Source organism: Pongo abelii, chromosome 16, assembly GCF_028885655.2.
Source record: "Pongo abelii isolate AG06213 chromosome 16, NHGRI_mPonAbe1-v2.0_pri, whole genome shotgun sequence".
Classification (NCBI taxonomy): domain Eukaryota; kingdom Metazoa; phylum Chordata; class Mammalia; order Primates; family Hominidae; genus Pongo; species Pongo abelii.
Window position 1 is genome coordinate 70,964,813 of NC_072001.2, and position 24,828 is coordinate 70,989,640.

The 24,828-nt window shown below is 56.9% G+C and overlaps 2 protein-coding genes and 2 long non-coding RNA genes across 6 annotated transcripts in view; 2 read left to right on the forward strand and 2 right to left on the reverse strand.

Annotated features, from left to right (window-relative positions):
* The window catches only part of LOC129050142 (uncharacterized), a 43,490-nt gene extending 31,098 nt beyond the window's left edge, over positions 1-12,392 (reverse strand). The window contains exon 1 of one of the 2 annotated variants that reach the window (XR_008513658.2): positions 12,091-12,392. This is a non-coding gene — a long non-coding RNA (uncharacterized LOC129050142). The remainder of the gene's footprint in view (positions 1-12,090) is intronic. The other variant, XR_008513659.2, reaches the window with a different exon arrangement.
* On the forward strand, positions 12,329-23,503 carry SKOR1 (SKI family transcriptional corepressor 1). 2 transcript variants are annotated; one of them, XM_054531615.2, is made up of 9 exons: positions 12,329-12,558; positions 14,817-17,022; positions 18,057-18,147; positions 19,072-19,179; positions 19,699-19,770; positions 21,186-21,260; positions 21,519-21,593; positions 22,105-22,170; positions 22,654-23,503. In XM_054531615.2, the coding sequence occupies exons 2-9, from the start codon at positions 14,827-14,829 to the stop codon at positions 22,746-22,748; spliced, it is 2,778 nt and encodes a 925-aa protein (XP_054387590.1). In that variant the 5' UTR covers positions 12,329-12,558; positions 14,817-14,826; the 3' UTR covers positions 22,749-23,503. The 2 variants fall into 2 exon arrangements, with proteins under 2 accessions (XP_054387590.1, XP_054387591.1); XM_054531616.2 differs by lacking the exon at positions 12,329-12,558 and adding an exon at positions 14,397-14,590.
* LOC129050045 (uncharacterized) lies at positions 13,411-14,282 on the forward strand. Its single transcript, XM_054531323.1, has 2 exons — positions 13,411-13,533; positions 13,603-14,282. Exons 1-2 carry the CDS (start codon positions 13,411-13,413, stop codon positions 14,149-14,151), a joined length of 672 nt encoding a protein of 223 aa, XP_054387298.1. The 3' UTR covers positions 14,152-14,282.
* On the reverse strand, positions 18,436-22,597 carry LOC129050141 (uncharacterized). The gene is made up of 3 exons (XR_008513657.1): positions 22,399-22,597; positions 21,864-22,284; positions 18,436-19,161 (listed from the first exon to the last, which is right to left on the reverse strand). It is a non-coding gene; the product is annotated as an uncharacterized LOC129050141 (long non-coding RNA).
* Positions 23,504-24,828: the final 1,325 nt, after the last annotated feature.

The following is a 24,828-nucleotide window of genomic DNA, read 5'->3' on the forward strand; positions in this document are numbered from 1 at the left end:
GAGGCCCCCTCACACTCAGCCCATCGTCCCTGCTTCTGTCTTTGGTTTTCCCATGTGGGGAATGCAGGATACAGAATCCCAGGGCTTTGGAGTTGTTCCAAGAGGTCCGTTGGGGCAGAGGGAGGAGAGGTGGAACCCTCTTCTCCAGATGTGGCGGGGGCCTTGTGGTCCAAAGCAGTGTGACCCAGAGCCCCTACCCAAGGCCCATCCCAGTTAGGGGGGTGGTCAGGCCAGTGTGAGGTGAACTGGATGGTACGGCCTCACTGAGGGAAGCTGCGGGTGCCCTGCCTGAACAGACCCGCATCTTTGGGGAGGCATATGCTTCCAGGTGTCTGCACACTCAGGCCAATGGAACCTCCAGGTGAAGCCTCGGGATGATGCTGGGCCTGCAGGCTGGCAGCCCCTGGGCCCCCACAGGGTGGTTCAGAAGGGACTGGACAGCTGCTTCCACATGGGATGGAGCCCAGAGAGGGGCCATGATGCCACCTCAAAGATGCCTTCTGTCCTCCTGACTGCTGCCCAAACTCCCCCTTGGAGCTTCAACCTTTAGCTAAGTCTGGCCCCTATTAGAATGGGAACATGGCCGGGCACAGTGGCTCTCGCCTGTAATCCCAGCACTTTGGGAGGCTGGGGCAGGCAGATCACTTGAGCTCAGGAGTTTGAGGCCAGCCTGGGCAACATGGCGAAACCCTGTCTCTACAAAAATTAGCCAGGCGTGGTGGCACATGCCTGTAGTCCCAGCTACTCAGGAGGCTGGGGTGGGAGGATCACCTGAGCCTGGGAGGGGGAGGGTGCAGTGAGCTGTGATCACGCCACTGCAATGCAGCATGGGCGACAGAGTGAGACCCTGTCTCAAAAAAAAAAAAAAAGGAAAACCAGAATGGGAGCCTGTGTTCTCAGTCACAGAAATGTCCATGAGAAAGAGGGGCATAGAGGGAGGATGGAGGGAGGGAAGGACGGCCCCAAGTCCCAGGGTGAGGGAGGGAGGTAGTGCCCAGCAGGTGGGCAGAAGGGCGTGGAGAGGGGAGCTGCACCGATGGCTCAAGGCAGCCCAACTCCATTCCTGGGGCCAGGTGGACCCCCAGGACTGCACCTGGGCCGGGTCCAGCTTCTACTTTGGGAGATCGGGTGTTTTCACTTCATGAGGCCGGAGGAAGCAGTTCAATCCAAGCACAGGTGAGAGGCCAAAGGAGGAGGCTGAGGCTGGCATCAGCTCCAAGGTGCTGTGGCAAAGGCAATAGGCATGGCGATGTGGGGTCAGGAATAGGGAGGAGGAGCAAAGACGTCTGCAGGGGGAACCAGGCCAGGGGAAGCAGTAAACAGCTCAGGATGTCTGCCCTGAGCCTGGTCCTTGGTGGGTGCTGGCTGCTCTTATAGGAAGTGGGATGAGGTCAGTGGCCTCCATGGCAGAGCAAGGCTGCCGTGGCGCTTGCCGGCTTTGTCATGACTCCTTTCCGCCTTGGCAGAAATCACATCCCTGACCCACCAGAGATGCTCTTCAACTAGTGGGCAGGCAGGGCGGGCTGTAGCTGGCAGTGGGTGGAGCCCCTGAGACAGCCTGGGCTGGCACGAGCCACAGGAGTGGATTATTATGCGGGGCAGGGAGGCAGCAGAGCCCAGACCTCATAATGACGAATTTTCTGCTGAACAACCACAAATATTCGCTGTGACTTTGGACAGAGTCTGAAAAAGACTTTGTTTCCTCCCTTGGCGGTATCATTTGTCTTGTTTTGAAGCCATGAGATTGCAGGCGCGAACTTATAGACTCAAGTTTGTCTTAATTGCTGTGGTGTCACCACCTCTCTGGCAGATAACAGCACAATGAACGAGTCGATGGGGCTGAGCCCTCCAGGTCCTTCTTCTAAAGTGAGACAAATGTCCCTCCTTTGAGCCCAACAGTCCATCGGCAGCTCTGTCATTTATTTATCTCCCTAACAATTTGCATTAACTTGCAAGGGATAAAAAGTCTCTCCTGCCTGCAGACTTAGTTAAAAGCATCCAGTCAAACTGTGCTGCTGGTCCTTCCCAGGAATTTGCTCTTTTTATCTTTCCTTCCCGCTTTGGGGAAGAGGGGTTGTAGGGAGAGCAACAGGGCAAACACTGGGAGCAATAATGAGGGCAGAAGTATGGGAATAAAGTTTTGAGATAGGAAAGAAATCCTACTTGTCTTGTAATATGAGTTGCATGTGGCAAACTGCCTTCACACTGGTCTCATTGGTCTCCCAGCTCCCCTGCAAGGGCAGCAGGCAGCAGGGTCATCCCCACCTCTCTGTCTTCCACTCCATGTTCCCATCACAGGGGGTGACGCTCTGCTCCCTGAATGTCCAGAGCCCTCTCTGCCTCTGAGCCATAGCATAAGCCGTTCCCTCAGCCTGGGACACCTTCCTCCCATCCTCTGCCTCCTGCCTAATTTCTGTTCATCCTCCAAGATTCAGCTGAAATGCAATTCCTATGGGGAGGACTTTTCCAATACCCAACCTGATCTGGCCCACCCACAGGAGCCCAGCCCACAGGCTGCCGTCTCCCTGGAGCTCCTCTGTCACTGCCTGACTTCTCTATATTGTCCTTCTGTGTTTTCTCACATCATCTATCTGCCTCACCTCAGTGAGAGCCCCAGGAAGGCAGGAGCTGGCTCAGGGCCTGGCATTCAGGAGACGCTGGAGAAACAGTGGTTAAATAAATGAAGGGGAAGGCGGGGTGGGAGGGGCTTCAGGAAACTTCAGGGACCTGCCCCTACCTGCCTCCAGCCATCTGGGTACAAGTTATTTACTTACTTATTTATTTGAGATGGGGCCCCGCTCTGTCACGCGTGCTGAGTGCAGTGGCACGATCTTGGCTCACTGCAGCCTCAGCCTCCTGAGCTCAAGTGATCCTCCCCCTTCAGCCTCTGAAGTAGCTGGGACTACAGGCATGCACCACCATGCACGGCTTATTTTTAAAGATTTTGTAGAGATGAGGGCTCACCGTGTTGTCCAGGTTGGTCTCAAACCCCTGGCCTCAAGCAATCCTCTCACTTCAGCCTCTCAAAGTGCTGGAATTACAGGCGTGAGCTATTGCACCCAGCTGGGAAGAAGATGTTTATAAAGACATCTGATGAGATTGTGGCTGCTCTTTCATTTTCTCTCTCTTACTCTGTATTTTTCAAATGTAACTCAGTAAACATGTATTATTTTGTAATAATAATAATTTGTTTTAGAAAATGTTAAATCTCTTGGTCAGAGTCCCAGCAAGGCAGTGGGAGAGGCGGGATTCAATGCAATTCTCCTAATACCCAAATGGAACCCCTGTTTTCTACCCCACAGCCTCCTGGGTGTTTTTTGGCAATCCTGTGGGGGAGACAGAAGAGTGTAGCTATGAAAGCCGGGTGCGGTGGCTCATGCTTGTAATCCCAGCACTTTGGGAGGCCGAGGCAGGCGGATCACCTGAGGTCGGGAGTTCGAGACCAGCCTGACCAACATGGAGAAACCCCGTCTCTACTAAAAATACAAAATTAGCCAGGCATGGTGGCTTATGCCTGTAATCCCAGCTGCTTGGGAGGCTAAGGCAGGAGAATCACTCAAACCTGGGAGGCAGAGGTTGCGGTGAGCCAAGATCATGCCATTGCATTCCAGCCTGGGCAACAAGAGTGAAACTCCGTCTCAAAAAAAAAAAAAAGAGGAAAAAAAAAAAAGAATGTAGCTATGAAGGGTATGGGCTTGGAGTTACACACACCTGGGTTCAAGTCTTGGGTCCTCCATTGACTCACTGTGTGACCCTAGGCAAGATGCCTAACCTCTCTAAGCCTCAGTTTCCTCAGTGGCAGAGTGGGGTAATTATAGTAGTGGATGTTGTTGATGTCATTATTAAATCATCCCTGCTACTGACCATGATAAGCACAAAACACTTCTAAAGGGCTGGTTTCTGGCCCCTTCCTCCCACCAGGCACTGCTGCCCCACATACACACAGACCCGCATACAACCACTGAAGTCCTGGTGACTCCCCACTTCTTAAATATTCCTTCCTCAGGAGAAATGGGGCCTCCTTCCTCCGTGATGCAGTGGCAGCTCACGGTGATGCTCAGGTACCATCATTCTCCAGCAAATGTTGTTGAGGCTTCTCCCCTTCCTCCTCCCCCACCCAGTGATGATTCACTTCACCCTCTGCATTTTGATGCATGAGATGCATGGGACATGTGCCACTGCTGCACACCAGCCTGGAGGTGTTCTGTCCCCCTTACTGGAGTGAGAGTCCTAGGAGAACACAGCCTGCATCTTACAGGGAGGCAGCTGTTGCTGAAGAACCAACTTTCACTTCAGACAGGTCTCGGTTTGAGTCTTAGGGCTACTACTTCCTGGCTGTGTGGCTTTGGGCAAATCACTTCACCTCTCTGAACCTCAGCTTCCTCAGCTGTGAAACGGATATGCTGGCATCATAAGATTCTTAGGAAAACAAAATGAGATGAGAGATGCCAAGAGTGCAGCACAGTGTCTGGTGCACAGTGGGGACCCAAGTTCCTTAGCTGGTATCAATAGAAATAGAAAAGTGACCCTCGTCCTACACCACTGCCACCCCCAGCCCTAATCCTGTCCCTCTCCAACCCCATACCCTGCTTTATTTCTTTTTCACAGCAATTGTCACCACTTGAAATTACAGTAATCTTTCTTGTCCATCTCCCTGATGGAGTGTAAACTCTAGAGAGCAGCAACTAGCTTGCCTTAATCCCCCACTGTGTCCTCAGCTCCTGACACACAAGAGGTACTGAGTAAGTATTTGATGAATTCATGGTGTCTCTAGCACCTATGCTGGGCCTTGCTGAGGTTTCAGAGAAGTCCTGGGGAGTCTCCCTGCCCCAGTGGGGGCCGCCTGCTTGTTCACTAAAAATCCCAGCAAAGCTGGTACCATCTCTCCTGGGGGAGGGAGGATACTCATTTCTCCAGACCAGAAAAGCCAGCAAGGGGTCAAGACAATTTAGAGGAGAGAGAATAATCTTTCAGCAAATAGTGCTAAGGCAACTGGATATCCACATGCAAAAGAATGAATTTGGATCCCTGCCTCACATCATACACAAATGTTAGCTCCAAATAGATGGGTTAATCATAGACTAAAAGTAAAGAGCTAAAACTACAAAAATTCTTAGAGGAAAATATAGAAGTAAGTCTCACAGCACAGCCTTCTTAGATATGAAGCCAAAGCACAAGCAGCCAAAAAAAAAAAAAAACAATAAATTGGATGCCATGAAAATTAAAAATGTGTGTGCTTCAAAGGACATCACTAAGAAAATACTATGAGTAAAAAGACAACTCATAGAATGGGAGAAGTTACTTTCAAATCATGCGTCTGATAAGGGACTTATATCTAGAATATATAAAGAACTCTTACAACTCAATAATAAAATTACAAATAACCCAGTTGAAAAAATAGGGAAATCATATAAATAGACATTTCTCAGCAAATGACTAATAAGCACATAAAAGATGTTTAACATCATTTTATGAGGGAAATGCAAATCAAAACCACAATAAAGTACTATTTCATACCCACCAGGATGGCTATAATAAAAAAGACAAATAATAACAAGTGTTTTTGAGGATGTGGAAAGATCAGAACCCTCATCCATTGCTGATGTGAATGTAAAATGGTGCCATTCTTCAGAAAAGTAATCTGGCATTTCTTTACAAGGTTAACTATAGAGTTATGGTATCACCCAGCAATTCCACACTTTGGTATATACCCAAGAGAAATTAAAATATGCGACCACACAAAAATTTGTGCATGAATGCTTATAGCAGCATCATTCATAATCGCCAAAAAGAGGGAAGAACCCAAATATCTATTGATGGATGAATGGATAAACAACGTGGTATATCCATACGATGGAATAGTATTTGGCAATAAAAAGGAATGAAGTACCAGTACATGCTACAACATGGGTGAACCTTGAAAACATTACACCAAGTGAAAGAAGCCAGTCACAAAAGACCAATATTATATTATTCTATTTATAAGAAATGTCCAGAGGAAGCAAATCTGTAGAACAGAAAGTAGACTGGTAGCTGCCTAGGGCTGGAGGGAAGTAGGGAAATGAGGGATGATAACTAATAAGTACAGAGTTTCTCTTTGGAGTGCTGGAAATATTCGAGCATTGATGGGGTGATGGTTGCACAACTCTGTGAATTACAAAAGAAAATCATTGAGTTGTAGACCTTAAGTGGATGGAGTATATGGTATGTGCATGATATCTCAACTCAGGTTCCCTTGGGGTCGGTGGAGTCGGGGAGACTGTGGGGAACTGTGTGACATGCCCGGAATTCAAGTCCTTCCTCTGACTGATGTGGCATCCTATGGTTTTCCCACACCCCAGAACCTGGGCTCAGAAATGCCTCAAACTGTCCCAGCAAGCAGACCGGACTCCACCAATGTTTAGGCAGCCATCTTGAAGTGACTGGAGGCTGTCAGGGAAGGAGCAGCTCACATGTGCTGAGTGCCTACTCTGCCATGTGATTTGTGCAGGGCTGGGACTAGAGGGAGGACTTACAGGATCCCCGAGACTGAGTGACTTCTTGAGTTTTTCACCCAAGGTACCTTACTCTAGTCCCAGCCCTGGCTGTGTTCCATATTCCCAGCACCTTAGTTCATTGTGACATCAGGCCAGGTGCCATGGCTCATGCCTGTAATCCCAGCACTTTGAGAGGCCAACTTGGGTGGATTGCTTGAGGCCAGGAGTTCGAGACCAGTGTGGCGAACATAGTGAAACTCCATCTCTACTAAAACTACAAAAATCAGCTGAGCGTGGTGGAGGGTGCCTGTAATCCCAGCTACTTGGAAGGCTGAGACAGGAAAATTGCTTGAACACAGGAGACAGAGGTTGCAGTGAGCCAGGATCATACCACTGCACTCCAGCCTGGGTGACAGAGTGAGTGAGATTCTAACTCAAAAAAAAAAAAAAAAAAAAAAAAAATTATGAATCCCTGTGAAGCCCATATGAGTACGTTACAGTTGTGGGTTTGGAGACTCAAACAGCAAGTCTTGCTGGCTCCAGAGCCTGTTTTCTTTCCAGCCCTTTCTCCATGATGCTGATGGAGGAACCCCTGGGGAAACCCCTTGCAACCAGGGAAAGCTTGGCAAGCCTGCCAGCAGCTCCCCACCTCCCGAGAACAAGTGTTTTGGAAGTCTCTGCCTGGATGGCTTTGAGTCTGTGTGGAGGGTGGGAATCCCAAGACCTAAACATCACTGGGGAGCAGAGAACCTTCTCTTGAAGAACCACATTGGCCACTAGGCCTCAACAGGACCAATAACCGTGGCCAGCAAGTCAAGTGGGACCTGGGCTGGGGCTCACAACCCTCATTCTCAAATGCTTATTTCATTTGCCAAACATGCCGAGTACCTACTAAGTGCCAGGCCCTGGGTATGCAACTGCAGACATAACATTCCCATGGGAGAGACAGAAACACAAAAAAGTGACTGGAAAATATTAACCCATGAACAATCCAGTGATGAAAATAAAACAGCTATGGACAGAGGGGGATGAGGGCTGGCACGAAGGCAAGCTTAGAGGAGGCTCAGGAGGGGTGTATGTAGGGAGGAAGAAGGTGAGGCAGCCTGCTCTGTGGGGTGGAAGCCTCCGGTGACACTGAGTTTTCTCAATGTGTTTCCATGGGTTCATTGGAAACTTCTAAGTGTCCACACAGTCTCCCCCATGCTAAGAGGACCTTGGAAAGAGGCTGTGGCTAAGCTGGAGCTGATAGGAGGGGAGCCCCTCACCCCTGGGACCAGCCAGGATGCAGGCAGGGACCCAAGCTTGAGATTCGGGAGAGAAGGATACTCACGGGAAAATCTGGGGCCAGCTGGAGATGCTCAGCCACCCTCTTTTACTTTAAAAGATGTTTTTTTTCTACAGACAGGCAGGGTCTCCTTCTCTTGCCCAGGCTGGAGTGCAGTGGTACAATCATAGCTCACTGCAGCCTCCCTCTCCTGGGCTCAAGTGATCCTCCTGTCTCAGTCTCCCAAGTAGCTGGGGCCACAGCTGAGCACCACCATGCCCCAGCTCGCTCTCTCTTTCTCTGTCTCTCTCTCTATATATATATGTAATTTTTTTTTGCAGAGATGGGATCTATGTTGCCCCAGCTCTTTTCCTAATACCTCTGCTCAGGCCTGGGAGGCTTCTCTGTCTGGTTGGAGCAAAGAAGGCTGGTCCAGGGTTCCCTCCTTAGTGTCTGCCAGCCTAACTTGCGTCCCCAGGTGCGAGAGAGCCTCAGGAGGTCAGAGCCCGGCCCCAAGACCTTCAAACCATTCCCAAGGCCTCCCGGCTCTCCCTCTCCCCAGAAGCTTAAGCGTCCTAACCTAAGTAGGGCCACCAAGCTGTACCCATCTTCAGGGCTCTAGAAGAGAGGTGTTCATGAGCCCCTGGACTCTGGATCAATCCTTCACTCGCCTTCACTCCTGCAAAGTGGGGGTCCATGTACCCATCCTACAGATGCAGATATGCAGGCCCAGGCAAAGTCCACGGCCCTTCCTGGAGTCAGCAGCGGAACCGGGTCTGGGCCCACCAGGACCGCAATTGTTCTCCCTCCTTTTGATGTTCCCCAGAACAGGGAGTCCCCTGCCGTGAGGAGCGCTCCTCTCACCTATGATCCCAAAGAGCCTGGTCCAGGCAGCGGAAACCCAGAGGGTGCGGCCTCCCGCCAAATCCGGACCCTCTCCAGCCTCAGTCTCTGGTCCGCAACAGGAGTGAGGTGGGCCCGGAGCTCTGAGCACCTTCTCACCGGCTCCGAGGCCCCCGCCTTCTCCTCACTTTTGGTCTCGGGTTGGGGCCCGGCAGGCCCCGCCCAGCCTCCTTCACTTGCTTGGGCCAGGGCCGCCGCCACGCCGGGCTCTGCCCTATGTGGCCGTCGTATTAATATCCAGATATTAAGTAAACAATAAATTAGCAAAACTACAAGAAAATTTTACAGCCCTTTGCATTTGGCAATCATTGAGCGTTAATTAGAAATTCATTACAATTAAAACCCTGCCTAAACAGGGCCTGCGCGCCTTAATTACATCTGATTTTTAATTCAGAATACGTGTTTACACAGTAAGCGCTACGTACCCCGTGATTATCCCCAATCCTCTTTATACTGTACTAATTATGTAAATTAAACCTAATTAACTGACGAAAACTGCCGTTAATTCAACTAGTAAAAGATATGTGCTTGCGGAGGAGGCGCGTCCGCGCAGCCCCAGCCCAAGCCGGAGCCCAAATGGACGCCACACCCGGGTCACGGAGGCAGCGCGGGCCCGGCCAGTGGGAGGAGAAGCGCGCAAGGCGCAGCTCGCATCGAGTCCGGCTCTTCGACCCCTGGTGCCACAGGGCAGCGGATAAAAGAGAGAGAGTCTTCAATAATGGGGATCAGGAGGGCCAAGGGCAGCGACGCCTGCCAGCTCTGGACAGGGCCGCAGGACCCAGAGCCCCCACTGAGGAAGAGGGGTCCCGCCCATCCCTTCGGAGCCTGGGTTGCGGTCCCAGCTCTGCCACTCACTGCCTGCCTGAACCTGAGCAAGTGCCCTGGCTGTGCCAGGCCTTCCTCCTCTACATCGTCTAATGAGGGCGATACTGAAATGCAGCTCTGCGCTTCCTTACCGTCCCTTCTTCAAGCTAGGCCCTCTCTGCAGCGTGCCAAGCACCACTTTTTGAGTCTAGGAGATCAGCCTGCGTCCCTTGTGGGCTGAGGGCCTTGGCTGGGGAGAAGGGCAGGGGTTGGCTTCCACTGCCGGATCCTCAGTTTCCTGCCTGTAAAATGGGAATAAGTGGTTCCTGTCTATTCCCAGGGCCCTTGTGAGAATCGGCTCTGCAATTGGTAAAGTGCGGTCGGCGGTGATATTAACTCGCCGGACGCCGGCCCATAGTAGAGCCCCAGCTCCTACCCCCACGACCTGCTCCCCGGTGCTCAGCCCTGAGCAGCGGGGCTTCCCCAGCCTCTGTCCACGCGCCTTTCTCCAGCTCAGACCAGGGACAGGAGCTGGGTGGGTCTCCTGGCACTGGCCAGAGCGCGGGGAGCTGTCCGTAGCTTGGTGCTGAACGGGGACGCAGAGTCGACGCTGCACACCCCCTGGTGCGGGGCGGTACCCTTTGTCTAAGAGGTCCCGGGGGCCCCCCGCGGCCGGGCTGCTGGAAACGGAGGCGTCTTTGGCCCTCTCTGTACAACAGAGGCAGGACAGGCAGGCCCTGCTCAGGGGGACCCAGCCCATCTTCTCTTTCCTCCCACCCCCGAGCACCCTGGGGGCGTCCTGTCTCCAGGATCGTTGTCACCACCATGCCGAATTCTGAGATGCCTTTTAAAAAATCATTAGGAGGCTAAGAATAATTACCGAACGAGATTGTAATTATGGGGTGGGGAAGCCTGGGCCGAGGGAGGGGGAATGAGCTGGCGGGGACTTGGGGGCAGCTCTCGGACTGGGAAGGAAAATAGGTTCCTGTGTTCTCCCGAGGGAAGATGTGGGAGGAAAGACAGCGGGGAGCTGGAGCGGGACAGAGGCACAGGCTGGGAAAGACACCCGAATGGAGGGGCCAGAGGCAGAAAGAAAGGGGCTGAGCGGGTTCCAGGACTCCTCTGGGAGAAAAGGGAAAGGCAGGGAGATCCGAGACAGAAAGACCGGAACTGAGGAGAGGGAAGAGGGCAAGAAACCGATCTAAAAGAGACCCTCAGAGGAGACAGAGCCCACAAACTTGGGAGAGGTTTTTCGGGGCCTAGGGGAACGGTACCCTACGTCAGCCAGGGTAGCCGGGAAGAAGGCAAAGGAGTCTGTGGGCTGGGCCTGCCCTCTCCTCAGTCTCTGCACCAGGCCTGAGCGATCGGTTCGCGCTTCCAGAGCCCCTTCCCAGGGTCTCTGCGAGCCAGGAGGGAAAGGAAGAGCGGGGAGAACTGGAGGAAAAGGGGAGACATGCCCCAGAGGAGTTGGAACGCAGGAAGGAAAGGGGACCATACCCGGTAGCCCGAAGGAAAAACGAGGCGAGGGGGGCGAGGGCGACCCCGCGCCGCTACCCGCGGAAGATTTATGGCGCCTCCCGGGTTCCAAGGACAGGCTGCGTTCGTCGCTGCTGCCATCGCCGGTAGTCGCCGTGGCCGCTGCGCCCCCTGCCCAGGCGGCCCACCGCGCCCCAGGCCATCCCTGCCATTATTAACTTCTGTTTGATTAGGGTAATTGTTCAAACTTGGGCCGGACAGTATGATTAATTACAGTTTAATTAACGTGTCCATTAAGGACACTTAATGCCAGGGGGGCAGGGAGGGAGGGGGTGGAAGCGGCCGACGGGGCGCCTGGGTGCGGGCAAAGAGGGGCGGGGTGCGACTGGTAACTCAAAAGAAGAAGTAGAGAGAGATTGAGAGAGGAAGAGAAGGGGACCCAATGGGGCGTTAGGAGAAAGAATGGTGAAGACGGAGAGACCGACTGAGACAGGAGAGGGGTGGAGAGAAACGGAGCTTTGAGGAGAGAGAGGAGGTACCCAGGGGCGTCTGTAGCATCAGGGAACTGGACCTCCCCCATGGGGAAACTGGCTTAGCAGCGTTGAGAGAGTAGTTAACCTCAGATCACTCCCAACGATGACTTGGCTCCTGCCCTGGGCCTGTTGGTAACGGCGAGGGGAGGCATTCAAGGCGGAGGGCTCCCCAAACCTAGTTCCCAAGTCCCCTGCCCAGGAACGGAAACAGGAGAATGCCCCTCCTCAGGTTAGAGCTCTCTTGATACCTCCCACCGAAGTCAGGAGCATGGGGGAGGCAGATCTGCTCCTTCCCGGGTGCCATCCTCGCTGCCCTGCACCCAGGTCCCTGTCCTGGCCTCTGGTGACCCTACTGATTCCCCAGGGCCACTCTAGGCTCCACCACCCTGGCCCTCGCCTGCGGCCGGAAAGTGAAGTACTCCTCCCTGCGCCCGTTCCTCTTGAGTCTCCCTTAGCCCCATCACCCGGTTTTGGCCCAGACCAAAACTGGCTCCTTGGCCGGGAGCACTGGGCCCTCCCCACTTCGTTCTTGGGGACAAACTTTTTGGCCCCAGGTCCGTTCCTCCCTCCTGGCCTCTCCAGCTAGAGCGGGACGCAGGTGCAGGGCGCTGGACGCAGGTGTGCAGCCGCTTACCTGGGGCATGCAGGCCTTGGGGCTGCGGGGAGGCGGCGGGCGCCTCGCGTGGCCCGCGGGCGGGCGGACCCGGGGAGGGCGCTAGCGACTACGCGGGCGGTGGGTGTGGCGCCCCGGCTCGCAGCTGTCGGGCGCGCCTGCCCCGCCACTCGGGCTGTGACCGCTCCGTCCCCGCCGCCGCGCCATGCGCTCCAGGCTTCGGCCTCGTCTTCCGGCCAGTCCCCGGCCTCGGGGTCAACGGCTCAGGATTTGCATCTCCGCGCCAGGGGCCCCGGCGCCCCGCGCCCGCTGAGAGCGGGAGGGGCGGCGGGTGGGAACGCGGAGAACCAGGGAGCGCGGCTGTGCGCGCGCGCGGGGAGGGGCCGCGCCGTCACCCGGAGAGCCCGGCGGATCCCGGACTCCCGCCCGCCTCTCCTCCCGCCGCGCACCTCCGCTCACCGCTCGCCCGGCTCCAGCCGCCGCCGCACTGTGAGTACCCACGTCCGGTAGCCCGCCGCCCCCGCGCTCTGCCCCTGCAGTTTTTTTCGTTTAGTTCTGATTTGGGCTCCTGTGGCTGTTGTTTTTATGATTATACCTAAAGACACCACCGCCTCGCTCCCACCACTGCCAGTCTCCCGCTTCGCTGCCCTCCCCAAGCTCGTCCATCTAGCTCCGGGAGCCGACGAGGGTTCCCCAAGCTGCTCTGGCTGCTGCTCCTTGTCGCTGCATATGGCCCTTCGCCTGTGCTTTCCGCTTTGGCCCCCGAAATTCCGTTCCTTTCCTAGGGACTCCCTTCTTCTGACTCCGGGCCCGGACCCCCCTCCTCTCACTCAGGGAAAACCGCGCAGGGACCCAGGACCCTCAGCTGGGGTACGCTGTCGGCTCGGGCGCTGTCTTCACTGTATGCGGGCCAGGCACAGTTGCCGATTTCGAGAAACCGAGAAGCTGTCATTTCCCAGCGCTGCGCGCCCTCCAGCCACCTCCAGGAGGGCGCGAGGCTTGTCAGCCGGGGAGTTAGGACGGTGTTTTTGCCTCCTACAATGATATAAAGGACTTCAACGCGAAATGAGGGTCAACTTATTTTAGTTCGATCCTCGGAGATAAAGATGAAACAGACAGATAATACATAAATAGCTTGATACTTGAAGAAGGTACACAACAGATGAGAGAAAGAGGAGCGAGCTGGCAGAGACAGCTCAGGGACAGATAAGATCGACAAATGAGGGTCTCCTAGATAAATAGAGAAGAAGGGAGAGAGACAGATAAACAGAAGATTCCAGTCTCCTTGCTGAAGGCTTTTGAACTGGGATCCCCTGTCTGTCTGGAGCTGCCCCTCTGAAAATGGAGTTACCTTCAGGGCCGACTGCAGGGGAGGAGCCCTCAGGGTTGGGCTGCTCTGGCCGCAGGAGCGCCTGCAGCCTTGGGCCGGATGGGAGCCTGGCTTGTCTGAGGACATGTGGCTGGGTCAGGCGACCTAGAGGGCCCCAAACATCAGTCCCCAAGTGCCCCCGCTGCTGAGGTCTGCCTGCACAGCTCCCTCTCTGCCTCAGCCAGAAAGCAAAGTGCAGGACCAGCAGCAACTTTTGTGCCTGGAGCCTTGCAATGGCTACGAAGATGGCCGAGATTCCTTCCAGCCCATATAAGCCGGGACAGCGAGGCATGAAGGATACTCAGAGAGGTGATGCCCCTCAAAGAAGAAGCCCAGAGCCCCGAATCCTGCAATTGGCCCGAGTGGGAAACGCATATCTGAAGGAGGAAAGCTCAGGGAGTGGGCGACTGGAAGCTAAGAAGTGGATCCCAATAAAGTTCCTTGAGAACCTCTCTGTCCCACGCGTTGACCTCAGTGGAAACCAGCTTTGGTCTGGAATACAGCTAAAAATGCAGAAAATGTGGTTAGAACTGCAGGATCCTGGTCTCACTAATAGCTGGAAAGAAAACGGTTTATATATCCAGCCGAAATCTTTCTGCTCAACGAACGCGGGCGCCAGGCGTGAGAGGAGAAGCTCGGGTTTGTGGAAACTGGCAATGCTGTCCCCTGAAGCCGGCTCGGCACCGAGCTGGGTGCGGTGGGGGCCGCGCTAGGTCCGGGCGCGTACCGAGCGCTGTGTAGAGGGTCGGGTTCAGCACCGCGAACAGCGGTAGCTTCCGCCTCTCTCCTTCCTGGGCAGACCCGGTTCCCTCCTCCTTCTCTCCACCCCTCTCTACCCCCTGCTGTCTGGAGATAGGCAGTGACCGCCCCTCCCCCCCTCCCCACCCCTCCTCGCACTGCCCCCGCCCGCCCGCGTGCATGCGCGACTGAACAGAGGGGCGGCCGGTCCCCGAAGTCCGGGCTTCAGGACCCGGGCCGGCAGCACCGGCTGCGAGGGTTGCTGAAGGCGCACGGATCTGGACGCTGAAAAAGCCTGGATTTGGCAATGGCTTTGCTGTGTGGCCTTGGGCAAGTCACTCTGCGTATCTGGGTTTCACTTCCTTCCCAATCCGTAAACGGGATTGGGTTCCTTGCAGCCCGGGCATTCCTGAGGTCTCCTTTACCCCTTCTCCTCCCCCAAGCCCCGGGGGCTGTTGTTAACGGCGCCAACATGGGTCTGAATAACAAAAGACGCCTGTCCAGGGGGTGAATGAGTTTGGACTCCCCACTGCCAAATATCCCCCGCGCGCCCAACTCGGCGCGCCCTGCTGGGCGGGCCTGAGCCTCGGCGGCGGCGCTGAAAATGGCTCATCTGCTCTCTGCTTTCTCTATTTCGCAGGAGCGGCGGCATGGAGGCTCTCACCACTCAGCTGGGGCCGGGGCGCGAGGGCAGTTCGTCGCCCAACTCCAAGCAGGAGCTGCAGCCGTATTCGGGCTCCAGCGCTCTCAAACCCAACCAGGTGGGCGAGACGTCGCTGTACGGGGTGCCCATTGTGTCGCTGGTCATCGACGGCCAGGAGCGCCTATGCCTGGCGCAGATCTCCAACACTCTCCTCAAGAACTACAGCTATAATGAGATCCACAACCGCCGCGTGGCCCTGGGCATCACGTGCGTGCAGTGCACGCCGGTACAGCTGGAGATTCTGCGTCGGGCCGGGGCCATGCCCATCTCGTCGCGCCGCTGCGGCATGATCACTAAGCGAGAGGCCGAACGCCTGTGCAAGTCGTTCCTGGGCGAGCACAAACCACCCAAGCTGCCCGAGAACTTCGCCTTCGATGTGGTGCACGAGTGCGCGTGGGGCTCGCGTGGTAGCTTCATCCCTGCGCGTTACAACAGCTCTCGTGCCAAGTGCATCAAGTGCGGCTACTGCAGCATGTACTTCTCGCCCAACAAGTTCATCTTCCACTCGCACCGCACACCCGACGCCAAGTACACGCAGCCCGATGCCGCCAACTTCAATTCCTGGCGTCGTCACCTCAAACTCAGTGACAAGTCGGCCACAGACGAACTGAGCCATGCTTGGGAGGACGTCAAGGCCATGTTTAATGGCGGCACGCGCAAGCGGACCTTCTCCCTACAAGGAGGCGGCGGAGGCGGTGCTAATGGCGGGTCGGGTGGGCAGGGGAAGGGTGGTGCTGGCGGCGGTGGCGGCGGTGGCCCAGGGTGCGGTGCGGAGATGGCCCCAGGCCCGCCGCCCCACAAAAGCCTGCGCTGTGGCGAAGATGAGGCTGCCGGGCCTCCGGGGCCACCTCCACCCCACCCGCAGCGCGGACTTGGCCTGGCGACTGGAGCCAGTGGCCCGGCGGGCCCAGGAGGGCCCGGTGGCGGCGCCGGCGTACGAAGCTACCCGGTGATCCCGGTGCCCAGCAAAGGCTTTGGGCTCCTGCAAAAGCTGCCCCCACCACTTTTCCCCCATCCTTACGGCTTCCCTACGGCCTTCGGCCTATGCCCCAAAAAGGACGACACGGTTTTAGGCGCGGGCGAGCCAAAGGGCGGTCCTGGCATTGGGAGCGGCGGCGGCGGCGCGGGTACTGGCGGGGGTGCGGGGGGCCCGGGAGCCAACCACTTGCCCCCGGGGGCAGGGGCGGGCCCGGGCGGCGGCGCCGTGTTCTGGGGGCATCAACCCTCCGGGGCAGCCAAGGACGCAGCGGCAGTGGCTGCAGCGGCCGCCGCCGCCACTGTGTACCCGACGTTTCCCATGTTCTGGCCAGCAGCAGGCAGCCTCCCGGTACCGTCCTACCCCGCTGCTCAGAGCCAAGCCAAGGCCGTGGCGGCAGCCGTGGCGGCGGCAGCGGCGGCGGCGGCGGCAGCTGCTGGCAGCGGTGCCCCGGAGCCCCTGGACGGTGCCGAGCCAGCCAAAGAGGGTGGCCTCGGCGCGGAGGAGCGCTGCCCGAGCGCTCTGTCCCGCGGGCCCCTGGACGAAGACGGCGCGGACGAGGCGCTGCCACCGCCCCTGGCCCCGCTGCCCCCGCCGCCCCCTCCGCCCGCACGCAAAGGCTCCTACGTGTCGGCCTTCCGGCCGGTGGTCAAGGACACCGAGAGCATCGCTAAGCTCTACGGGAGCGCCCGGGAGGCATATGGCGCGGGGCCTGCTCGGGGGCCGGGACCCGGCGCTGGGAGCGGCGGCTACGTGAGCCCGGACTTTCTGAGCGAGGGCAGCTCCAGCTACCATTCCGCCTCGCCCGACGTGGACACGGCGGACGAGCCCGAGGTGGACGTGGAATCCAACCGCTTCCCCGACGACGAGGGCGCCCAGGAGGAGACCGAGCCCAGCGCACCCAGCGCAGGGGGTGGCCCAGACGGTGAACAGCCCACTGGACTCCCTTCCGCCACCTCCTCTAGCGCGGACGGTCCCGCAGACTCTCCCGACGGCGGCAGCCCCCGCCCCCGGCGCCGCCTCGGGCCACCCCCAGCTGGCCCACCCGCATTTGGGGACTTGGCGGCCGACGACTTGGTGCGGAGACCTGAGAGGAGCCCGCCAAGCGGCGGCGGCTACGAGCTGCGAGAGGCTTGCGGGCCCCTAGGAGGCCCCGCGCCGGCCAAGGTGAGCCCCGCGCCCGCCCCGCCGGTGGCGCCTTCCCACTTATCCTGTGCGTGGCAGGGCTGCGGGGCCGGGCGGAGAACGGGAATTTTGTTCCGCGCAGGCGTGGGAGCAGCAGGCCCCGGCCACTATCCGCAGGCCCAGCCTCGGGCGCGCTGCGAAACTGGGCCCACCCGCACCCTCCAGTGAGGGTTTCGAAGGGAAGGGAAGCTGGGGGCGCGGGGAGGACTGGGGAACTTGTGTGCTTTGTTTTTGTTGTTGGGAATGGGGAGGAGACCGGCAGAGACTGCCAGACACAGAGACAGAAAAGGGATGTGGAGAAAGAAAGAGGAGGTAAGAAAGGAACCCAGAGCCAGAGAAAAGCGCTCGCCCGGGTGGGCATCAGAGCCCCAAGGAAGAGGAGAAGAGAGGACAGTGTGGCCTCTCCCTGAGTCGGGCGCCAACAGTACCGGGTCCCCAGAATCTCCCACCACCCCAACTCGCAGTTTTCCGAGTCTCTTCGCACTCCCGCCTTGGGAACCACAGGGTTCGTTGCTGGGAAGCTGTCTCCGGACTGCGTGCGGAGCGGGAGGGGGGCTCTCAAGTTGGCAGGGCCGGGGGTTGAGGGGCAGGATGCAGCCAGGCTGGAGTCGTTGGCCATTTTGAAAGTGAGTGCGCATACCTGTACATTCGGTTCATTAAAACACGAATCATTAACCGGATGCGAAAGGCGTCATTTATGCCGGGGACGGGGCACCGGCGGGAGGGAAAATGCCTAAAAGGAGGAGGGTGCAGAGGGTGGAGGACACTTTGAACGGCCCTCGGCTTGGAAGCCGCTTTGTGTTTAGAGTAATTTTCCCGCGGGCACTAATAATTACCCTGAATCTACAAGGGGGCAAGGGTGCGCCGCGTGCGTCACTGTGCCCGCTCAAGTCCAGCGGGCGCACCAACCTCTGCCACTTCCTCGGCTTTCCCTCTTGGCCGCGGGGTAGGGCTGGGCGTCTTCGGGCCGCCGCAGGGCGCCCCCCTAATCGCCTGTCATTTCTCGGCCGCCGCAGGTGTACGCGCCCGAGAGGGACGAGCACGTGAAGAGCGCGGCGGCGGCGCTGGGGCCCGCGGCCTCCTACCTCTGCACCCCCGAGGCCCACGGTAACGCCTGTCGCGGCCGCTGGCCACTGTAATGGGGGGACCGCAGACAGAGGGCCGGGGTCAAGGAAGGCCTGCAAAGAAAGACAAGGAGACAGACGCAGAGAAAAAGGGAGAGGGAAAGAAAAATAATGAAAACAAGGAAGCTAAACTAGTACTCCCAACAACTTCCAATCTTTAGTTACTTAAAAACAACAGTGACAACACGCCCTCTCCACCACACGCACACACATGCTTCAGTACACCCAGACACGGCGTTAAACCCTTAACAAAATCACGCCCGACACGGCCTTCAAGTCCTCTCATTTATTCAGCAAGTGTGTTTGGCCGCGGGGTCCCCTTTGGCTAGGCCGGATCCGGGCGGAGGATGGGGGCACATGGCCGCGCGCTTGGGTACCCCAGAAGGGCCAGGGTAGCAGAGGCCCAACGCGGAGTGGTGGGGGCCGCCCTGCACTTGCGCGCCTTACCAGATTCCTCGCAGAGGAGGGGTTGGGGGCTGCGGAAATTCGGGCAGGTCGAGGCAGCCAAACCCGGGACGATGTCCCCCCACCCACCCCGAAGGTCGCAGCCTGGGCCGCGTTCTCGGCAGGAGTCGCGCGGACAGACCTGGCGGCCACGCGCGCTCGCGGTGCCCCAGTATCTGCGCGCGATGTAGGTCGCTTGTCCCTGGTGGGCTCGGCTGCTCGTCTTGCTCTTTTCCAAGGGGCTGGGGCGGCGGCCTGAAGCCCGGAGATGAGCAGACCACGCGCGGGGGTGGGGGGTGCCCGGCCCAAAGCCTCAGGGCGCACGCCTGGGCGCACAGCCGGGAACCAGAGGCGGCCACGACGCTTTTAATTAGGGCTCGGGCGCCCCGACCGCGGCAGCTCCGGCAGTATCCGGGTCACGGTTTCTTTGCCTCTCCTTGAAACTCGGTTTATTGCCTTCAAGAGCCAGATAAGGAAGACAATCACTCGCCCGCCGACGATTTGGAAACGAGGAAATCCTATCCAGACCAAAGGAGTATCTCCCAGCCAAGTCCTGCAAATACAGACAGAGGTGAGCCAGCCCTTGAACCCATCGCTCCCCACCGCACCCGGGAGCTGGGACCCAGGTCGCCCAGGTTCCCAGAGGCCTGCGAGAAAGACTTTTAATCAAGTGTAAGCGGCTGCCAGTCTTCTTCCTCGGCGAGCAGATAAATATTCAACGCGAGCAGGGTACAGGCCAGGTTTTCTGAATTGCTGCCTCCTTGGTGGGTTTGAGGTTCTTTCAGGTAAGGGCAGAGGATGTACTAACAGGAAATGGAGGGACGTCCTTACCCACATAAAATAGGTCAAAGGGCACTTCCTGCCCTTAGATGGCCCATCTTCCCTGGGCCGTCTCCTCCAGAGGTCACTCTCCTACTCTCTACTGTGATGTCCTAGAAGGTGGGTAGTACCAGATGCCTGTAACTCTCTCCTCTAAAGGCAGAAGGTCTTGGGTAGGTCCCTGACTCGATGTGGTTCCTGGGAAGCTCATCCCTCCCCTCTCAAGGGCTTTCTCAGGACAGAACCCCTCTTATCTGCCCTTGTATCCCAGGCGAAGATGGGCTTACCTTGGATGTCACAGGAACTCAGCTGGTGGAGAAAGATATCGAGAACCTGGCCAGAGGTGAGGATAAATTTGTGAAAAAGGTGTACACTGTGCTTGAGAGTGATGGATCATTCCTGTAGAGGGGTGTTATCCCTACAGGGGGTGAATGTGGAAAAGACACTCACCAAGGCCTTGGGGGCATCAGTTTTCCTTTCTTTGGGTGGAAAGTATGATCCTCTGGACACATTACCCTGGCACAGAGGTATGTATGTGTGGGTAGAGTATGGGAGTAAAACAAACCCCCAGAAGTTTATTGGAAGTTTGGGTTCCCAAGGCCCGGGTCTGTCTGAATAGCCTTGCCAGAAAGAGAAATGAGTAACGATGATCAGAATTTTTGATGCCTGTGGACAGTCAGACAGGACAGTCTGGGTCCGTTAAACTCAATGGAAAACAGGACTTCAATGCAGAACTGCAGGGAAGCATTTATTTTAGGAATGTGAGAGGTGTTTTTCTTTCTCCTGGAATTGAGGTATAACCACCTCCACCTTACCCTAAATGGAGTGTGGATGGAGCTTGTTTGCAGAATGGGGATCCCTGTGTTACTGCTCAGCCTGTAAGGAGACTATGGCTTGAGGTGCAGAGTAGGGGAGTCTCTAGCCCCTATGGCTTGAGGTGCAGAGTAGGCGAGTCTCTAGCCCCACTTTGCCCTTCTACCTTCCATTCTTGCATTTCAGAGGAACCTCTCCTGGGGGAGGGCCCAGATACCAATGACCTCATGGTCAGGGCAGGTGCCACATCTATCCCTCTGGAGTTGGTTCTGAGGGCACTAACAGAGGCCTCTACAGCTAGCTCCCTGCCCCTCAACTAGCCCATCGATGGCCTTGGGAATTTGTGGCAGGAGGAAGACAAGCATTGGTGGTCTTCAATTCTTCCTAGTTACAGATTTACAGGAAATGCCATTACCTTCAAAATCATTGGTGCTTTATAGTGAGGGTTCTTAGCGTGGATTTGGCAGTCTTCAGACCTCCTGAAATTGTAGGCAAACTGTTGTATGTGTATTTTTCTGGGAAAGGTGTCCGAGGCTCTGACCAAAGCCTCCCTGATTTATATTGAAAGGGCAGCGGTGGAGGGGAGGTCGGGGGGACGGGGTCTGTCACTTGAAGTGGGAAATCAAGTTTCTGTGGGCCAGCCTCTTAGGTTAGGGAGTTAGGAACAACTTAAAGCAGTTGCCCAGCTGCATAGTTCTTGGAGCCAGGGCCTAGATTCCACCGTCCTGAATTTATTCTCCTGGGCATCCTACCCCACAGCCCAGTTTCTTCACCCAAATCCTTTGAATGCAGTTGGTAAAGCCAGAGAGTGGAGGGCCTCCACCTACTGGTCATCCTTCTCAACTCTCCTCTCAGGGTTGTTGGCCAAGGCAGAACCTGGGTGCTTTCTAGGTCTCCTGAGCTCCAAATAACCCTGCTTTACCTCCCACTTTTCCCCTTTCACAGACGAATTGCAAAAACTGCTCCTGGAACAAATGGAGCTCCGCAAGAAGCTGGAACGCGAATTTCAGAGTCTCAAAGGTACCCGCTGCCATCCTGCCTCACCCCACCTCATCACTGAGCCTTCCACCAGGCTGCCCTGACCTACTCCGAAAGCCAGGTGCCAGGCAACTGGTACTAGGCACCCTGCAGGAGCCAAGAAACTGTCCTTTTCCAGGGCTGCAGGCGAATGGCTGGGTGGGAGTTGGGGGTAGGGGTGAAAGGGGGGGCAGGGAGTGAGAAAGTGGAGCCGGGGGAAGGGGCTGTGTGTAACAGCTCTCACTTAATCAATTTGCACAGATAATTTTCAGGATCAAATGAAGAGGGAATTGGCTTATCGAGAAGAAATGGTGCAACAGCTGCAAATTGTCAGAGGTAAGACGGGAGTCAGGTGAGCGCGTGCACGGGCCGTAACTGCCTCTCGTCTGGCAGGAGCCGCAATGTTGGCTCAGTCATTTGGATTTAAATTGAAGGTAATTTAACAATTATTTTTTTTTATTTAATATCCTTTGTATACTCTGATTAGCCTCAGAATGGCAAGCGAGCCCAACAAACGGCTTGCAGGCATCATTACATGGAGTGATTGAACTTCTTATCGCGGCAATTTCCATGGTTTCTAAATTAAAAATCGAGGCGTAAAATTACCTGGGAAGTAATGCCTAAGTTTGCTTTAATTTTGGTTAGATCCGTCTGCCTTTAAGCGCCATCCCAGGCCATTTCCTTCCTCCGCCAGTCTGCAGTTAGGAGCTCCTGTACTCCCTCCCCCATCTCGAGTTGTTTCTGCGCGGAGCTGCGCCCTGGGGGAGAGGAGGAAGCCCGGGCTGCGACCCCGGCCTTTCGGAGGGTGGTCTGCGTTTCCTCACTGGCCCCTCCCCTTGTCTTCCAGATACCCTGTGTAACGAACTCGACCAGGAGCGGAAGGCGCGCTACGCCATCCAGCAGAAATTGAAAGGTGCGGAAGTCGGGAAACAAAGATAGGAGGGGTGCTGGGCGCCGGCCGTGCTGTCGAGTGAATGAATGAATAGTGGGACTAGTGAGGAAGGCCACGATCCACGTGGATCAGAATCTGCGAGGGAGAAAAGTGGGAACTGATTTTAACAGGAAGATTATTCTAGGATGGTGGGGTAAAAAGAAAGAGCCCCTTGGGCTTTGGGCGTCAGAAAAATCTGCCTCCTAGTACCAATTCTGGCTTTGAGCAGGTTGACTCCTCTCTTACTGTGCCTCAGTTTCCTCTTCTGTAAAATGGGGCTACTGAACCAGAGCAGTGGTTCTGAATCACCAGCCTTTGTCCTACCCCCCTGCCTCCCCCTGATCCGCTCGGTTGAGATTCCCTGACCCCAAAGGGTTGGGTAAGGCCGGGGAGGGGAAAGGGTGGACTGCGCGTGAGGTGAGCCAGGAGATGCGCCCAGAGTGACCCTCGCGACTCTCTCCCCAGAAGCCCACGACGCCCTGCACCACTTCTCCTGCAAGATGCTGACGCCCCGCCACTGCACTGGCAACTGCTCCTTCAAGCCCCCGCTGTTGCCCTAGGGCCGGCCTGGCCGCACCCCTGCGCCCTCAAGCCATGCTGCTCCTTGTAAATACCCGCTGCCGCGGCGGCCCTGAGCGAGAAACAAGCCATTCGGACCTGACCGATGTAAATACAGCCGCCCGTCCGCCCGCCCGCCCGCCTTCCTCCCGGGCTCCCCGGCCTTGCCCGCCCCCTCCCGGGCGTCCCTGTCCAGGGCCCCGGCTTGGTTTCCAAGTGTAAATACCGCCTCGCGCCTCAAATCCCCCTACCCCGTTTGAACTCTAGGGCATCGGACCTCAAGGGGTTAACTGGACAGACGGGGGGCGGGAGGGGAGAGCGCCCCCTCCCATTGTATAGCCTTGAACCCGGTTGTGAATACAATGTAGCGACTTCGCTGGCGCCTGCCCCGCACTCCCCGTCCCGTCCACTTCTGAAACTCCTGTTCCTAATGACAAAGTGGCTATGTGCAATGGATATAAATGTACTGTGAGTCTCTCGGTTCAGTATTAGGTTCACTTTAATTTATTCATGCTGTAAGTTATTTTTGCTTCCTTCTCCTGGACCCACTTCCAGTCCCATTTTGCATTCCCCTTTGGATTTTGCTTTGTCTATTTTTTGTTGTAACCTCTTGATGTAACAGCACTTTAAAAGGGCGACAACTGACTCACGAGATGGCAACCACTTGGAGCCTGTTTGGGGAGACCACCCTGTACCTGTGACTTTCGTTTTAATAATAATAATAATAATAATAATAATAATAATAATAATAAAAAGATGTCACTTCTGGGGCTACGGAGGTGGGAGTGCACCGGCGGAGCGGGGCGGGCGGAACACTGTGCAACAGGTGGGGGTGGGAGCCGCCCCGCGGGTTCTGGGACTCCCAGGGTCAGAATCGGGCTTGCTCAGGTGGGCAGCAGCAAGCACTCAACCTCTCCACTGTCCCCTCCAGACACACTCAGGTTTCCCCCACAGGGCACTCCCTCTCCGCGTTTAGGACCCTCCCTTGGGCCCGGGATGGAGGAGGCGCATTACGTCACGGTCCTTAGTGCAGCAGTCCCGGGCTCTTTCCTCAAGCGCTCGAAGGGGCCGAGGGTTCATCCATGCCCATTTCCACACCTGCCACACCGGGGAAGTTACCTCCGGGGCGCTCACAGACAGGGCGCCCTGCCGGGAATCCCAGGTTCAACCAGAATTGTCCCTTTAGATGGCGCGGGCACCGCCGGCCTGGCCTGGGAGCGCTGCGGCGGGGCGGAGGTCGCAGGGCGTAAGGTGGGTCTCCGCAGGGCAGGCTTGGAAAGGAAGGCGGGACTTGGAGAGCTCGGTCCCAGACGGCATCCCTTCTGCCCCGCCGCTACCCGAAAGGAGGGAGCCCGGTCCGCATTTTCTGTTCGGTCCATTTTAGTCCGAGAGGGGCTAAGGACTCGCCAGGCCTCGGCTGGGGCGTCCGACGTCCGGGTCGCGGTTGGCAAGGCCTCCCAGCGGCCTCAGTTTCCACAGCGCGCCTCCTGCTTGGGCTACAGACGACGCTGCAAACTGCAGAACACCCTTTCTGCGGGGAGGAGAGTGTGGTTGGAGTGGGAGAGAGCGCACGGCACTGGGAATCATTCAGCCTTGGCTTCCATTTCTCGCCCTCGGCTGGCTAGTGGGGGTCCCGGGTTGAGCCCTTCTTTTATCTTTCCTGGGTCTCCGTTTCGGCCTCTATGAAATAACACGCAGGCCTCCGTCCATGCGGCTCCTCGAAGGCGGGCGTCAGGCCCCGCGCCACCGGCCAGCAGCTCGGGACCGGGAGCCCTGGGCTGCGGGGGCCGGGAAGTTTCGTGGCGGGTTGTCTTGGTGGGCCTTGGACACAGCCGGCGAGTAGGGGCGCGCTCTGGGCCTCCCCGAAGCTGTGCAGACGGGGAGTCCCGCTGCGCGGTACAGCCAGGAAGCCAGTCTCTAGAGTCCTTTGCGCTGGGGGTCGAAGCCTTGGAGTTCCAGGATGTTCCGAGGGCTAAGACCAGAGTGGACACAAAGGAGATAACAATGGAGAGGGCGCCGGCACATGGCGAAGCATCGCCTCCGGACAGGCCATCTCCAGGCAGGGCCCCTCTAGGGAGCGGG

Coding starts and splice junctions, on each gene's coding strand:
- LOC129050045 (XM_054531323.1), top strand. CDS start 13,411: ATGGAGTTACCTTCAGGGCCGACTGCAGGGGAGGAGCCCTCAGGGTTG. Junction 13,534..13,602: donor GTCTGAGGACATGTGGCTGG/GTCAGGCGACCT, acceptor CTGCCTGCACAG/CTCCCTCTCTGCCTCAGCCA.
- SKOR1 (XM_054531616.2), top strand. CDS start 14,484: ATGGCTTTGCTGTGTGGCCTTGGGCAAGTCACTCTGCGTATCTGGGTT. Junction 18,148..19,071: donor CTGCACCCCCGAGGCCCACG/GTAACGCCTGTC, acceptor ATTGCCTTCAAG/AGCCAGATAAGGAAGACAAT. Junction 22,171..22,653: donor CATCCAGCAGAAATTGAAAG/GTGCGGAAGTCG, acceptor CTCTCTCCCCAG/AAGCCCACGACGCCCTGCAC.